Source organism: Podarcis muralis, chromosome 5 (assembly GCF_964188315.1).
Source record: "Podarcis muralis chromosome 5, rPodMur119.hap1.1, whole genome shotgun sequence".
Lineage (NCBI taxonomy): Eukaryota > Metazoa > Chordata > Lepidosauria > Squamata > Lacertidae > Podarcis > Podarcis muralis.
The window spans coordinates 72,612,070-72,629,064 of NC_135659.1; the positions used below are offsets into that span (position 1 = coordinate 72,612,070).

Consider the following 16,995-nt stretch of genomic DNA (forward strand, 5'->3'; position numbering starts at 1 on the left):
ATTTTGAAGCAAAGCCCTGGTTATATTATGCTGTCGTGACCAAGGACTGCTTTATTTCCCAGTGCTTATTTAAGAGAGAGGCTACTCAGAAACCTTCCTAAGCTGAAAGCAGAGGGTTCTCCTTCCCCAGCTTAAACTGCAAGCTTTGGAGCTTGTACGCATTCATTACCGTCATCTATAAAGCGCCAGCAAAGCTCCTGCTCTGTGCAGCAGCAATCTCAACCCCAAGCCAGCTGACGCAAACGGGCTAATTCCTAATGTGTCTTGAACATGTGGAGGCCAGAATCAAGAGGCTCGTTCCTCTCAGGCTTCCGGCAGCAACAAACACCCAAAGGCAGAACTGGTTGCTGTTATATTACAGCAGCCAGTGAGACTCAGATCAAGAAGCTGAAGACAGATGGCTGCTTTAATGCTGAATGTGAGCACCTTCTTGTCCCCGAGACCACAAGGGTCAAAGAGCTCCCACTTACCAGCTTGCTAACAGCATACATTGAGAAGCATATGGATGAGAGAAGCATGGGCTGTCCTGCAGATGGGTTGCTTTGCTGCTAACCTCTGAATGACTCAGATTCTGGTGTTTCGCCTGCTGCAAATGACAGTATGGGATAGACTTGCCATACATCAGGAAAATTCCTGACATGTCCTGGTTTTCAGGTGTAAAAATCAGTGGGGTTAAGGTGTCAGGAATTTTACTTTTTGAAATATGGCGATACTAGCATGAGAGAAACTGCTTGGCAGATGATGGGAGGTGTGGGACACACGAATGCAGAGGTTAAAGCCCGCGTGCACATTTCTTTGTAGTTTTGTCAGGCAACAAAGGGTGGGGAGGAGAGCTGAAATTGGTTTAAGAAAAGCATCACTGCAAGATGGGAATGGCTGTAACATACAAAACTGGTGCGATAGGCATGGCCCCTAGCATTAGCAGATAAGCTCACGCAAACATGTAGAGTGGCTAGAGGTGAATCTACTAATCATATATTTGAGACCAATTGGTTTGTTTTCATTTCTTCTGTTAACTCTCAGCGTGTTGGGTTGGGGTCTCCTATGGTACAATAATGTCTCATGCTGTATGACTGATGGTCTACTTGTATGTAACTCCATATATTGGTAGTAGCTGCCCACCTGTTTTGATTATATCTGTTCTATGCTGTATTTATGTTTTTAAAAAAATTTACAGTGCAAAAGAAAAAAGAAAAGCATTGCTGCTCCCAGTGTATATACTCATTCTATTTTTGCCCCTGGTTAACTGTAGGCTTTAAAAATAAATAAATGAAAAACCCATTTCACTAAAGACAACTTGCATCAGGGTGAGGCATTTAGGATGAGATGAGAGCCAAGGGGACCTCTGGGTGCATTCAGTCTAATGCATTTTAATTCTTTTTCATCAAGGAATATAACCATTTAATGTCATTAATAAAGCATAGTTGAAAATCTCAAAGGTAGCGCCAATAATTGTTGCTACTAACAATACAAACCATGGAAAGGAACAAAAAAAAAGTAACAATTTAAAAAAAAGGAATAAAAAGTCCCATTCTTTCCCACAGGTTGAATTGTTTCTGGCAGGATTTGTGATAGTTTTGAGATTTTGAACACTGTTCTGACCCAGTTGTCCAAGGTCACTTGGAACTTTTATTAAAAGAAACAAAAGAAAAATAAAATCTGACCCTGATTTGCTCCATCTGTCTTCCTTTCTCATTGAAACATGTTTTATTTATATGGGCACGAAATTAGTTTGCCTGGCACAGATAAACCTGAGACCAGGTATTCACACACTTAACTAAGCAACAAGAGCAGATACTGAAATCAATTCTATGTCACCAGTGGACAATGGTGGTTGTCGCCAGTGGTCAGGACCCAAATCCTCCTGACAGTTGAACCCTCAGGCTCATGAGTCCTTCATCTCAGATGGCACATGTTGGTGATCACTCAGGGTCAATTCACATGACTTGTCTTTTTTTATTATCTGCGGCAGTGGCACTTTTCAGTTATCCAGTTATCAGTTTAGCAGCACAGCCACAGTAAGCAATACACATGGATTTGCTTTGGGCATCCAAACACAACTGTACCTTTTTTTAAAAGGATCAAGCACCAAAAGCTGATCTGTGTTAAGATCAGTAAAATGACACCAGTTACAGCAAGCGCATGCTGTGGAATATCGTATAGTCTAACCCCACAAACTGCATGGATAATTTCCTTGTTAGATATAACATCCTATTTGCAAGGAGATGGCCAGGTATGATAATCATGTACATGTTCATTGCACCACTTTCAGACAATTGTCCAAGCCATCAAAAAGACCAGGAAATCTCTAACTAACCACAGCTTCCCATTTTGTCCATACAGGGGGTGATTACCAGCTTTGGAACAAAACAGGATATTAAACCAGTTTGAAAATGGTTTAATATCCTGGTTGCTTCCGAAGCTGTTGACCAGAGTTTCCCAGTTTGGACCAAATGGGAAATGAAAGTTAACTGTAGATGTCCTGGTTTATTTACTGGCTCACATGTAGGGAGGACTGAAGCATTTCTAGATGTTTTCCTTTGGGAAGTTTGTTTCTTGTCTGGATGCTGTCTACTCAAAATAAGCGAAGGGGCCAAGCTGAGACAATGCAGCAGAAAGGCCATCTATCTTACAGTGTAATTGAAGTTTCGCTGTGATGGACAAAACCGCACTGTAGTGCTTAAAAGCAAGCCAACAAACAAACATCTTGCCTGCATATTTCATAGAGGGTTTACATGCCATTGAAATCTGCACTTGAACAAAAATAGCAAAGCAGATTTTGATCCAATTCAAGCATACTGCTGTGAAGTTAACACACTATCTTAATTATGATCAGAGTCTGGACTATTTTTAAAACAGCTTTTAATTCCCAGGCTTACTGAGTTCCATCTTCAAGCTCCATGAGGCTCCCATACCGACATAATGCATCCTTATGTAGCTCACAGACAAACTATTCTGCCGTCTCACTGGATGAAATCCTTGATGATTCGGAGAATGACTGAAGGTCATCTAGCCAAGCCTTTCCAAACCTGGTGCCCTCCATATATATAGGACTACAACTTCATTAGTCTCAGATGTCAACTGGAGGGCACCAGGCTGAGGAAGATTGATTCAGACTAATCCCAAAACTTAAGGCAGGTTCTTCTACATATACCAGTCATTGTATACTTCAAAACTCAAAATACAGCAAGATGGAATAGGACTAAACCAATTTAAGTAGAATGAAATCTCATGTGGCTCAGCTCATATGTAGCACTGAGCCAAACTGCTTTAGTGAAAACATGCCTGGAGAGGAGATTGTGGCCACTTTGTTCCTCCTCTGGTCCTGCTGCTGTTGTGAGCTAAGCCATAGTTTAGTATGTCATCCAAACCCAGGCTCGTGGTTAGTCTCCTCCTCTGTAAACAAGCCATGAGCTCAGCTTGGGGTGGCCAATCAATAGCGTAGCACACAGCAGTGCCGCAGCAACAGGACGAGAGCAGGAGCTAAGCAGCCACAATTTCCTCTCTGGAAATTTGTGCATTCACGCTAAGCCATGGTTTGTCTTGGCACTACATGCAATCCAGGCCACAATAGGCAACACCATCTATTTAGTCATATTCTTGATCCTCTCGTGGCATGCTTACATATTCTGTATTGCCAAGAGAAAGCTTTAAATTCCACATCAGTTAAGTCCAGTTTACTTAAGGGTACTTTCATGAGAACAAAACAAACTAAACCAGGGTCTCAAACAAGGATCTTGCCCAGCCCTACCTTGAGATGCCAGGGACTGAATATGGGATTTTCTGTGTGCAAAGCAGATACTCTGCCTCTGAGCTACAGCAAATGTCTGCATTGTATATCTGACAACTCCAACATAGAATATTATCTTTGTTATCTATGTAACGCACCCATTTGCTTTAAGTGCATGCTAATCTGACCTAGTGCAATGGATGTTGGGGTGTTGGGAGGGGGAATTGACTCTGCTTGAAAATTTCTTGTTGTTAACTTAACAGGCGCCTCCTTACCCTGACTGACGCCTGTCAATGCCACTGAACAACTCCCACAGTTCTTCAGAGTTGAGGATGCCATCGGCACAACAGTTCTTAAATTCTTCAAACGACAACTTCCCATCATCTACATTTGAATGAAAGAGAAGGAATAATTATACCTTTGCAGAGATGAGAGCAACATGAGTCTCTGTATGTTATTTTGTCTAATTCAGCAAGCTGTGCAACAGGAAGAGATTATAGTATAACACTGGAGCCAGGAATTCATAGAAAAACAACAAGGAATCTTGTGGCACCTTGAAGACTACCGGATATGTTATGGCCATCTTTAGGAAGGGGCCACAAGATTCTTTGCTGTTGTGTGACAGACTAACAGGGCTACTCCTCTAGGAATTCATAGGTCTCTGCTGAGCGACATCAGCAGTGCTGAAGACACAGGTTTTCACTGAGATGGCAGAGGCTGATGCAGATGAGATCTATGGGTTCCTGGCTGACATATCACACTGTTCGTGCTTGGAGAGCACTCCCACTCACTTGGAGATCAGTGGCTATTAGTTAGGACCGCCTCTTCCCATATGAACCTACCCAGACCCTGAGACCATCTTTTGAGGCCCTTCTTCATGTGCCTCCTCCTCGAGAGGTCAGGAGGGTGGCAACATGAGAATGGGCCTTCTCTGCGGTGGCTCCCCGTCTGTGGAATGCTCTCCCCAGGGAAGTTCGCCTGGCGCCTTCATTATACACCTTTAGGCGCCAGGCAAAAATGTTCCTTTTTAACCAGGCCTTTAACTTGATCTACATCCTATACCCTTTTTAAAATGCTGACTCTTTGGATAGGGGGGTTTATTGTGTTGTTATTTTTGTTTTGATTTTATGTATTTGATAATTTATGTGAACCGCCCTGAGACCTTCAGGTATAGGGTGGTATAGAAATTAAATAAATAAAATGACGGCTCTGCTCTGCCTCCATGGTTGGAAGCAGTAGTGATTCTGAATACCAGCTGCTGAAAATCACAGGAGGGGAGTGTGCTTTTGTATTCAGGTCTTGCTAGAGGGTTTCCCACAGGAACCTAGGTAGCCAATGTGTGGACAGGATGCTGAACTAGATGGGTCACTGGCCTGATCCAGCAGGTGTTTCTTAAACGCTTATGCTCCATTGAGCAGCTGTAGGACATGTAGACACTGAAAACCAAAGAGTTCTGCATGTTAACTGACCACCACTGCCAGGTTGCATCTTGGAGGAAGTCCAGGTGCTCTACTGAAGTAAGACTTATGATTCTGAACCTGCACAGAGGCTTCTAGCAGCACATGCAGGTATGAACCAATCCACAGTCTGTGCAGGATACTAGGGGCCTGTCTACATGAACATCATTGTCAGATCCATATTATCTCCTCCCTAGTCATATCTCGGCAGCGGTGGTTAGCCAATGCACAGACCTTCTGCTTCTTTTCAGCTTGCCGTTTCCTATGAATAAAGAAAGCTGCCCAAAGAATGGACTTATGAAACCAGGGTTAAAATCCAGCCATGGGTGCAATCTGAGTGAGCCGATACAGATTGGACTCAGTTTTCCACTTGTAAACGGGAAAACTTAAAATGGCCAGTGTTGTGAGACACTAGGAAAACAATTGCAAAACACTCTAAAAGTGGAACAAAAATGAAATGCCAAATGGACAAGTGCGCATAATATAACAAAAATATATAAATAAATAATAAATTTCAGATCTGTTTCCTGGGAGTGACAGGAGTGTGAACACAGCAGCCACGGGGGATATAAAGGTCAGAGCAGATAACAGAATAGCAATGAAAGATCAGCATTAATAGATGGATTTGGCCTAAGTAGGAGGAATGATTGACATGCAGGTTTGTATGACAAGGGCAAGGATGCATGGATATGGGAAATAATAGACAGCAATTGCCAAAGTGATAGACAGCAGGGGGCACAGGAATGTCAGAAATATCCAGGGATTAAATTGAACCATAGGCCACAGACTGGGTCAGCAAGGCTATAGAAGAGCCTGGATGTATCCACTACCCATGAGGCCTGGAGTTTGCTTATCTGTTGAAGAACTTGGAAACTAGACAACATTGGCTTTCATTTATCATAAAGTTTATAGCTCTCATGGTTGCTAGAAATTATGAAAGCTAGAGTGGTAGAATGCAGGACTAGGAATGGGGAGAACCAGGTCCCAACTTCCACTCATCTGTTTTCCTGGTTGGCTTTCAAACATTAGAAGCGGGAAACTGGCTAGGAAGCTGGCTAAGCCTCTGGACAACAAGGAACCAAAGGTTTGCTAAAGGGAAAAAAGGAGATTGCAAAGAAGCTGAATGAATTATTTGTATCTGTCTTCAGCACAGAAGATGTAGGGCAGATCCCTGTTCCTTAACTAACTTTCTTGGGACCAGAGTCTGAGGAACTAAGGCAAAGAGTAGTGACAAGAGACACAGTTCTAGGACTTATTGACAAAACAAAAGCTGACAAGTTACTGGGTTTGGATAGCATCCACCCCGGAGTTCATTAAGAATCCAAATGTAAAGCTGCTGAGTTTCTAACAAAAACAAATGTAACTAAGATCAGTCACCATAGCTGAGGAGTGGAAAGTGATCAATGTAGCATCAATTTAAAAAAAATATATATCCAGGAGAATTTGGAAATCAAAGGCTTATTAGCTTAAGTTCTGTTCTGGGAAAACAGGTGGAAAGCTTTGTTAAAGATAAAATTACAAAGCATCTAGAAGAACAAGTCTTGATGAAGAAAAACCAGAATGGCTTCCACAGATGTAAGTCTGTTCCAACTAATCTTTTAGAGTTCTTTGGGAGTGTCAACAAACATATAGATAGGGATGATCCACTAGATATTGTGTACCAGGGCTTTTAAAAAGATTTTGATAAAGGCCTCCACCAAAGATGCCTAAGTAAGCTTAGTGGTTGTGGGGTAAGAGGGTTTGGTTGCTTAAGCCTAGTCTTTATATAATAATAATAATAATTTATTATTTGTACCCCGCCCATCTGGCTGGGTTTCCCCAGACACTCTGGGCGGCTTCCAACAAAGATGAAAAATACACTAAAATGTCACATATTAAAAACTTCCCTGAACAGGGCTGCCTTCAGATGTCTTCTGAATGTCAGGTAGTTGTTTATCGCTTTGACATCTGATGGGAGGGCGTTCCACAGGGCGGGCGCCACTACCGAGAAGGCCCTCTGCCTGGTTCCCTGTAACTTGGCCTCTCGCAGTGAGGGAACCGCCAGAAGGCCCTCGGAGCTGGACCTCAGTGTCCGGGCAGAACGATGGGGGAGGAGACGCTCCTTCAGATATACTGGACCGAGGCCGTTTAGGGCTTTAAAGGTCAGCACCAACACTTTGAATTGTGCTCGGAAACGTACTGGGATGGACTAACGTTATATATTTAAACGACGAGACATAAATAAATGAAAAAGAAGGGCAAGGAAATCACATGGGCAGGGCACTCACCGTTCTTGTCAGCTCGTCGAAAAACCTGAAAAGACAAAAAATCGCATTAAGCAACACAAACTTGGATGGGAAATTCTTTTTGCACACATGCGTGTCTATAAAAATTAGTAGCTCCTTCAACCAGCTCAATCCATATGCCAAGCCCTAATGAATTAAGCTCTAGTTACCAGGTATCTCCAGACATCAGCTTCTTTCTTCTTTGCAATTATACAGTTCTGTGATTCTATTATATGATTTCCCTTCTGTATTATTGCAGTTCAGGACTGGGCTAATTTGACCATAGATGGGAGTTCCGCTGTCAGTACAGACTGAGCCCACCCACTCCTCCACAGATATTGGGATGATAGACAGTTACACTAGCACAAATGTGGAACATGGCTCAGAAGGGCAAGTGCACTGTGTGTGCCGTGGTGAAGCATGTGGAGGATTTAATTTCATTGGAAGTAGCAGATTAGCAGGAGTAAAGGAACAGGCAACAAAGCCAGAACTAATGGGCAACATTTATAGGCACTGGAGTTCCACATGTTCATCCAAGTTACTGCATCAATAACTGAGCTGTGGGGTATCATCACTGGTGTTATTTCAGCACCAATAGATCCACTGTTTTGTTGCTGGGCATTCCTATGTCACGCTGATTGTTTCTACTTAAACAGGGGGGGGGGGGTGGCTCTGCCAAGTGACAGTTCATCTTACAAGACCACAAAAATATGGCCTGGTGGCTAGAGGGATGGTTGGGAAAGAGTTTTTAGTTGCAGATTCAGAGAGCTGTTTCTAGCCTTTACCGTATTTTTTGCTCTATAAGACTCACTTTTTCCCTTCTAAAAAGTAAGGAGAAATGTGTGTGCGTCTTATGGAGCAAATGCAGGCTGCGCAGCTATCTCAGAAGCCAGAACAGCAAGAGGGATTGCTGCTTTCACTGAGCAGTGATCCCTCTTGCTGTTCTGGCTTCTGAGATTCAGAATATTTTTTTTCTTGTTTTCCTCCTTCAAAAACTAGGTGCGTCTTGTGGTCTGGTGCGTCTTATAGAGCGAAAAATACGGGTACTTTTCAAGGCCCCCACGGAGGCTTGCCTGTGCTTTAACATAAGCCATTCAGGAGCATCCTTTCGCTCCTTTACACTTTATAGGTAAGAGCGCACAAGGGAGCCTCACAAAAAAAGAAAAACCTAGACTTCATCTCTGCTACATTACAGCTCATGTCTTTAAATTTTCAGCAGCTTTAAACAAAAGAGGATTCGGCTTAAAATACACCCGAACAAAACTTTTAAGTGCATTGCCTTTTGCTGTCAAAGGGGAACACATCCCTGAATCTGACAGCAGGAAAGAAACGAGATTCCCCCATACATAAATGCCTTTAACAGGAAAATCGTCCTATAGCATCTTAGAGGCTAACTGGCATACAGATTCAAAGACTACAACTAACTTCATCAGAAACTTCATCAGTGATACAACTAACTTCATCAGTGATACCCTCATTTGGTAGGTAGGCATCAATACATATATAGACACACACTATGTTCAGTTATGATTTTCTCATGTTATATTATTGTAATCGGTAATGGCTGCTGGGGCAGCATAGGTTGGACTGTGGTCCTGTCCTGGCTTCACTGTGCATCACTGCTGGGAAAGGGACAAGGTGGGGGGTAGTTTGGCGTGGTGTGGGCACAGCATCAGGAACATTGGGTTAGCTCTGCAGCTGCGACACACCAAGCATCCCACTGCCTTTCCCCCCTCCTTTCCAGTAGCTGGTAGTGTTGATGATGATGATGATGATGAAGAAGAAGAAGAAGAAGAAGAAGAGGAGGAGTTTGGATTTGATATCCCGCCTTTCACTCCCTTTAAGGAGTCTCAAAGCGGCTAACAGTCTCCTTGCCCTTCCTCCCCCACAACAAACACTCTGTGAGGTGAGTGGGGCTGAGAGACTTCAGAGAAGTGTTACTGGCCCAAGGTCACCCAGCAGCAGCATGTGGAGGAGCGGAGACTCGAACCCGGTTCCCCAGATTACGAGACTCTTAACCACTACACCACACAGAAAGCAACACCTGTACCATCGAACGCGACTGATTGCAATGACCTGGTTAGTTAAACAATAAAATACCATTCTCGTAATACTGCCCCTTCTCACTCTTTGCACCTGTACCTGCCTCCTAGAACATCTGTACGAGGCCACCACTCTTGCTTAGTTCAGACCCTTCTGGCCTCAACACAGAATAGGCTGAATGTTCTAAACTCACATCCAATTCACCCTTTCCTCGGTCTTCAACTTTATTCATAACTTTAATACGATTTAAGCAGTGGAGAAGCTGTAAATGCAGTCGATCAAGTTGCAGAAGAAGAATTGAATCTGGTAGAGATTTCAAAAAAATAAATAAAATAAAAATGGAATGGATTTAGTGAAAAGACCTCTAGCCTGCAATGCAAGGCATGCTCTGGCGTTTACCTGAACATGTGAATTCTTAAAATGTGGATGGGGGGGCATGCACAGGGTGCCCACCTCCAACATCTTCATGTATAATAATAATAATAATAATAATAATAATAATAATAATAATAATTTGTTATTTATAGCCCGTCCATCTGGCTGGGTTTCCCCAGCCACTCTGGGCAGCTTCCAACAAAATATTAAAAATACATTAAAACATCAGTCATTAAAAACTTCCCTAAACAGAGCTGCCTTCAGATGTCTTCTAAAAGTCAGCTGGTTGTTTATTTCCTTGACATCTGATGGGAGGGCATTCCACAGGGCGGGCGCCACTACAGAGAAGGCCCTCTACCTGGTTCCCTGTAAACTCACATCTTGCAGTGAGGGAACCGCCAGAAGGCCCTCAGAGCTGGACCTCAGTGTCCGGGCTGGATGATGGGGGTGGAGACGTTCCTTCAGGTATACTGGGCTGAGGCCATTTAGTATAGGTCAGCACCAACACTTTGAATTGTGCTCAGAAACGTACTGGGAGCCAATGTATTTCACTCCCCCACCCCCCGCAGTCTCCAAACGATCCGTGTTCAGTGGGGAATGTTTGCAGGGGTCTATTATTCACACTCACTTGATCAAGGACTTGTTTTAGCTATGCAGCAGAGTCCAATTACAGTATATATAAGAACAGAATAACTAATTCACAACAGCAGTCACTGGAGATGTTATATATTTCTATTAGCATTTGCATTAATCTTTCTCTGAAGCTTTTGTGTGAAGTATGGTCACTTTCAGTTCCTATATCTGGTGAAGGGACGTGGGTGACACTGTGGTCTCTACTGAGCCTCTTTGGCTTGCTGATCGGAAGGTCAGCAGTTCGAATCCCCGAGATGGGGTGAGCTCCCGTTGCTCTGCCCCAGTTTCTGCCAAGCTAGCAGTTAGAAAGCATATCAGTACAAGTAGGTAAATACCGGTAAGTACCGCTGTGGTGGGACGGTAAACAGCGTTTCTGTGCGCTCTGGTTTTTGTCACAGTGTTCCATAGCGCCAGAAGCGGTTTAGTCATGCTGGCCACATGACATGGAAAGCTGTCTGTGGACAAACGCCAGCTCCCTCGGCCTGAAGTGAGATGAGCACCACACCCCATAGTTGCCTTTGACTGGACCTAACCATCCAGGGGTCAATTACCTTACTTGACCTTATATCTGGTGACTCATTAAGTTGCAAATGTGAAAACGGGGAGGTGGAAGAATCTCTGGAGTCTTCCCGAATTCTTCTTTCCATGCCTCTTCATCACAATTTCACATCTGATGTTTCACTTTCTGCTGGGGGAGATGGTAGGAAGACCCAGACCACCAGCATAGGCTGCTACTGAGACAGTAAATTAAAATCCACTCTTCTACAGCACCTCATATAAATCTATCCTGCTGAGACAAGCTCCCTCTCATTAGCTGCTCTCATTCCCCACTTGCGAGGTCATACTAATATTTGAATTTGTCCCAGTTGCCAGAAGTATCTTCATGAAATTGTTTTTAAAATGATAAAAGCATTCAATACAGGAAGCCAATTTTCTGGGGAAATGAGGGTCATGGAAGAATCCAGTTCTACATTTCGTGTGTGATACATCCTGCAATCTATAATGATCTCTTTTGTGACTGTCAGAAGAATGTGAATCATTAGAAGCAGGAATTTAAAAATAATTTGGTGGCTGGCTCTCCTCCCTCACTCTCACATCTTCAAAGCGGATGGACCATACTACCCTTATCTCTCCACTTGCTGGTATGGACTGATATAATCAGGACACACTTGGCTTTCTTCAGTTGCACTGAAAAGATAGTAATGTATCATGCTCATTTGTAAAAAGCTGACACAGACACTGCAGTATTATAATGGACAAAGCTTCCAAGTTGCTTTTTCGCTGGTGTGCATTCAAGAGACTCAGTTTGCTGCACTGACGGACTTGTAGCCTACAGAGTCATGGCTGTTCAGGGATGACTCACAAGAGCTCCCGTGGGAGTATTCTGTAGCAGATCACCAGATAAGTGGTCTTCTCTTCTCTTCTCTTCTCTTCATTTATTATTTTTATTTCTTTATTGCTCTTAAAAAAACAGTATCAGTTTCACAACTCCATTTCCATGTGGGGATGTGCAAGGCAAGACCTTGATGCAACAAAAGAGTTGCATTATGTGGAAATGGGAGGCAATCACAGGTGTAGCAAGGCAGGGCTGTCTTAAGCATATGCGGCGCCGGGGGGGGGGGCAAAGATCCGCCCAGCACCCCCCCCCCCGGTTGCCCAGTCCCAGGCGCGCAGGAGGGCAGAGTCAGTTGGCTGGCTCAGCATCTCACTAGTTCAGTCGCCCCTGAACTCGTGGCACAGAAAAGCTTGCCATGGCGCTCCAACCGGGCGGGCTCTTCCCCAGACACAACTCTCGGGCCCTGGACTCTCAGTGTGGCGCCCCTGAGAGCCCAGCACCCGGGTCCCCCACACCCCTAGCACCTATGGGTAAGACAGCCTTGTAGGAAGGTCACAAGCCATGAGCTTTATAAGTCAGAACCATAACTTTTAACTGATCAAGAGGCAGTGAAGGTTTTAGTATTGGTGTAATATGTTTGTAATGCCCAGCTGCAGCTGGAACTCTTACCACTATACTCTGCACTAAACGATGTTTCTGGGCTATCTGCAAAAGCAGCCCCACATACAACATGCTTTAGTAATCCAGATGGGAGGTTACCAGAGTCAAATCTGTCAAATTCAGTTGCTCTTAGTTTCTCATCTTTCCAATCTTGACTTCTCTACATTTCTACATTTGTTTGTGATATATGTATCTTTAAGTCTTCCTGGAAATTCACCAGTATTCTCTTGCAAATTTCTCCTAATATACACATTTGTGTATGGAATCAATATGTTATTTTTTAGGAGTATAAGCATTCTTAGACACATTTTACTGTAGGATATGCATTTTTGTACACATTATTTGGCTAGAGAACTGCATTGTAAAGTTCAGAAAAGTGTAAATTTCCCCCCAATTCATATAGTTTATCAGAAAGTGCAAAGTAGGTAAGTTCAGCTTTAAGTGAACTGGATCAAATCTAGCCTCCATCCCTTACAAGAATAGTAAGGCTATCCCCTTCAGATAGAGTCATAGTTGACATATTAGCCAGCTATTCCCTCCCTGCTAGAAGGAAAAGATTCAGAGTGGACAAGCTTACAAGCAGTCAAATTAACCCTTCCAAACACTTTGTCCACATTCTTGGGCCCTATCAGCTGAAGTTCATCCATCATCACAGGACCAGGCAGTGCTTTAGGACATCTTCACAGACTGACTGCCAAACCTACAGAATCTAAATTGTGGTGGGTGCAAGTGGTTTTATCCTCAGAATGCTTTTGTTTCCTATGCTAGAACTTTTGTTAGGATCTTGACACTCATGAAGCGCCCCATTTCAAATGCCTTCTGATTGGTTTATTTAATTCGGAGTTAAAGACTTTTCCAGTCCAAGGAACAACTCAGCACAACCTTTGAAGCTGCTGCAGGAAAATAAATCTGTTCTCATCTTGCCAGTGTTAGGTAATGGCTTCCTGGGGGAGACAACCAGCAATGCTATCTTAGCACAAAAATATCAATCTGCATTCTCAAAGAGTCCATTAGCCAGATTTAAGAGAGTTTTGCATCTAAATAAGGAAACTTTTTTATCCACTAGGGATCTTTCTAAGTTTTAGAAGAAAACATTCCCCATGCAAAATGAATTTCTCAGTGGGTTTGCTTCCTTGAGTGTTTATTTCTTAATGATTTGCTCTCAAGATCTAATGGATATACAAGTGCCTGGACTTACATGCCCTATGTGTGCAGGATTGAAATTTCCCTGTGGGGATCTATGAGAGTTGGGGTGTGCCTAGTAGAGTCACTATCCTTTCCCCCCCTTTTGAGAGTGGATGCCCAATTTGCAATCCTCAGTAACCAATCCCCTGTTTTGCCAGGTAAGGCTGGGAGAGTGTCTTCTCTGAACCCCTGCAGAACCACTGCCAATCAGGGTCAAGAATACTGAGCTAAATAGACCAATGGTCTGACTCAATATAAGGCAGCTTCCTCCGTTCCTATGACAATGACATCCCTCCCACCCAGCCCCAGCAGCATCTCTTTATACAAAAGGAAAAAAAACTGTTAAAAACAAGAGGGCACATAGGTCAGGTTACTGCTGAGAAAATTTATACAGCAAAGAGCAGATGGGCTGTTTTCATCATATGCGATGTGAAGTGTGTGTGGAGCTTCCGCATCATTCCTTGGTACGAGAATAGCAGAGTGACACGCAGGTCACATTTCCATTTGGGAAGTGTTAGAGGGTATGTGACAAGTGTAAGAGGGAGGCATGTACCTTTTGGTGCCCAAGTGACAAGTGAGCGTGGGTGGTAGATTGCAGTTCAATTATAGGAACTGTGAAGTGCAGGGTGGTGTGTGAACGCATGTACATGGTCAGAGCTGGCCTTGCCATTAGGCAGGGTGAGGTGATCGCTTCAGGCAGCTGATTTTGAGTGTCATGAAGAGGCAGCAAACTTTTAATTGTTTAATTTATTATTATTAAATGTTTCAGCCAGGGAAAAGGAGACGCGCTTGTGGGATTTTCTGGCATAAGTTTATCTGGCCTTCGATACCATGCATCTTGTTGGGGGGGGGCATTTTCTGCTCTGGCTCAGGCAGCAGAATACCCTGGGCTGGCCAAGCTCAGAAGCAACATTATGAACAAATAACAACTCTACAAGCAGAGGCTAGTAGCAGCCCACTGAAAGGTGTCTCCTTCTCTTCCCCTGCTTCCTTGCAATCAAAACAACAGTAACAAACTCCTTTCCACCAAGCCCTTTCTTTCTCAGGTTCATTTCTTCTCCACTGCTCAACAAAGCCCCAGATCTGCTGATCTCTGGATATCTGCAAGATTGGTTTCTCACCAGTAATTATTACTCAGCACATTCCATTACCTAGTTGTGCATTTTGCAGCCGTTTGTGTGTTGGTGTTTAAATGAGAAACACAAAGTTTCAGGAAATTGCTCAGAGAGGCAACAACTGTTCGTTACTGAAAGCGATATGAACGTCCTGAGCCTGAGGTGAATCAAAAGTGTAGCTTTAATGTTATGAAATATGGTCGGGAAACAGGGGGTAAGCGAATGGCACAGGAACACAGCACACAGCCGCCCTGTCCCCATGTTTGATCTTTTCAAAGCTCCCTTTCTCCTTTTGTGAAGAACCACGCAAAGAACTTCGTGGGACATCAGCTACTAAGACGTGCTTAGCAAGGAGGGGGTGCTAATAAGTGGGTCACTGCAGTTTCTGAGGTTTTAATGAGGTATGGATTGGTTGGGGATTCTTCAGTTACAGTTTTTTGGTGTATCAAAGTCTCCCCTCCCCCTTTTACTTTAATTCTTTGCCTGCTCTGTTATGTTTTTAGTCGTGGTCTGATCATTGTTGCATATATCTGCTCACTTAAAGCATCTGTGATTTAAAAACTCTTAAATGCATTAGGTAGTGCAGTCATTGAACTATCAACAAAGCCCATCGTGGATCATATACTAATTTATTTATTTTTTAAGCAGAGATTTGTAGCTGGAAACACTTTTATTGGTGCGTGGCAGTGCTCACACGACCTCCAATCAGCCATGTTATTTCTTAATGGGAGGCAGAGGGGGAGAACAATGTGGTGGTCAGATCATTGTGTAGCAAATGGTGGGAGCATTGGATTGGCTCCACTAGTGCACTTGCACTAACCTTGCCACTGCCTTCCTCCTTCCCCTCCCAATACCAGTAAGCAGCAGCAATGCATTAACTCCAAAGAAGAATGCTTCAAGAGGGGTATTATGGCATGACTGCAATCAGGTGGTCACTTGAGTCCTGTTAGCCCCATCATGACATCCACAAGTGGACAAAGGTAGATATCACAGATAAAGATAAAGAAGCTATTGTGTTGCGCTGGAAAGAACATTGCCAACATCTCCTTAACCACAACTCCCCCATAGCTGCCAAGGTCCTCTCACAAATTCCGCAAAAACAAATCAGAGATGAGCTTGCAGTATTGCCAAATCTGGGAGAGTTGTGTACAGCTATTAACCAACTGAAAAACAACAAAGCCAGTGGACCTGATGGGATACCTGCCAAAGTCTTCAAAGTGGGTGGAACTGAACTTACACAACAACTTCACAAGCTCATCGGGGGGGAAATCTGGGAGAGAGAGGAGATCCCAGCAGACTTTAGGGGTGACAAAATTATGAATCTCTTTTTAAAAAGGTGATAGAATGGATTGCAGAAACTATTGATGCATCTCTTTATTAACTGTGGCCAGCAAAATTCTTGCAAGGATCTTAGCAAACCGTCTCCTAACTATGTATATCCAAGGCTACCCTTCTTGAATCCCAAAATGGTTTTCAACCTTCTAGGGGACACTCGACATGATTTTCACAGCTTCAGGAAAAATGCAGAAAGCAAAACCAACCCCTATGTATGACATTTATTGACCTGACTAAGGCCTTCAACACTGAAAATCATAATGCCCTGTGGACTGTCCTTCTGAAAATCGGCTGCCCAGATAAATTTGTGAACATCATTCAGCTCCTCCATGATACTATGACAGCAACAATCGCAGATAACAATGGCTCACAAAGTGAACCATTCACAGTGGGATCAGGTGTTAAACAGGGTTGTGTTATCGCCCCAACTCTATTTATTATTTTCATTGCCATGATCCTACACATTGTCAAAGGGAAACTCCCCACCGAATTAAATATCATATATGGAACAGATGGAAAGCTCTTTCATCTGAGTAGGCTGAAAGCAAAGAGTAAAGTTACCATAACTTCCGTCATAGAGCTTCAGTATGCTGATGACAACGTAGTGTGTGCACACTCAGAGGATGACCTCCAAACCATCTTAAATATCTTTGCAGAAAATTATGAAAAGCTTGGCCTATTGCTCAACATCCCACAAGACAAAACAACCCCTCTGCAGCACCACAAATCCAATTCAGTGGTGTAACATTGGAAAGTGTCAATCACTTCTCCTACCTGGGCAATTATCTTTCCACAAGGACCAACATTGATACCAAAATCCAGCATCACCTGAGCTCTGCGAGTACAGCTTTCTCCCGACTGA

At 43.4% G+C, this 16,995-nt stretch overlaps 1 protein-coding gene across 1 annotated transcript in view; it reads right to left on the minus strand.

Moving 5' to 3' along the window:
* The window catches only part of NECAB3 (N-terminal EF-hand calcium binding protein 3), an 82,045-nt gene that overhangs the window by 46,701 nt on the left and 18,349 nt on the right, over positions 1-16,995 (minus strand). Inside the window, exons 2-3 of the mRNA XM_028734877.2 lie at positions 7,455-7,479; positions 4,006-4,114 (exon numbers count right to left, since the gene is read on the minus strand). Coding sequence (XP_028590710.2) covers positions 4,006-4,114; positions 7,455-7,479 — 134 coding nt within the window. The remainder of the gene's footprint in view (positions 1-4,005; positions 4,115-7,454; positions 7,480-16,995) is intronic.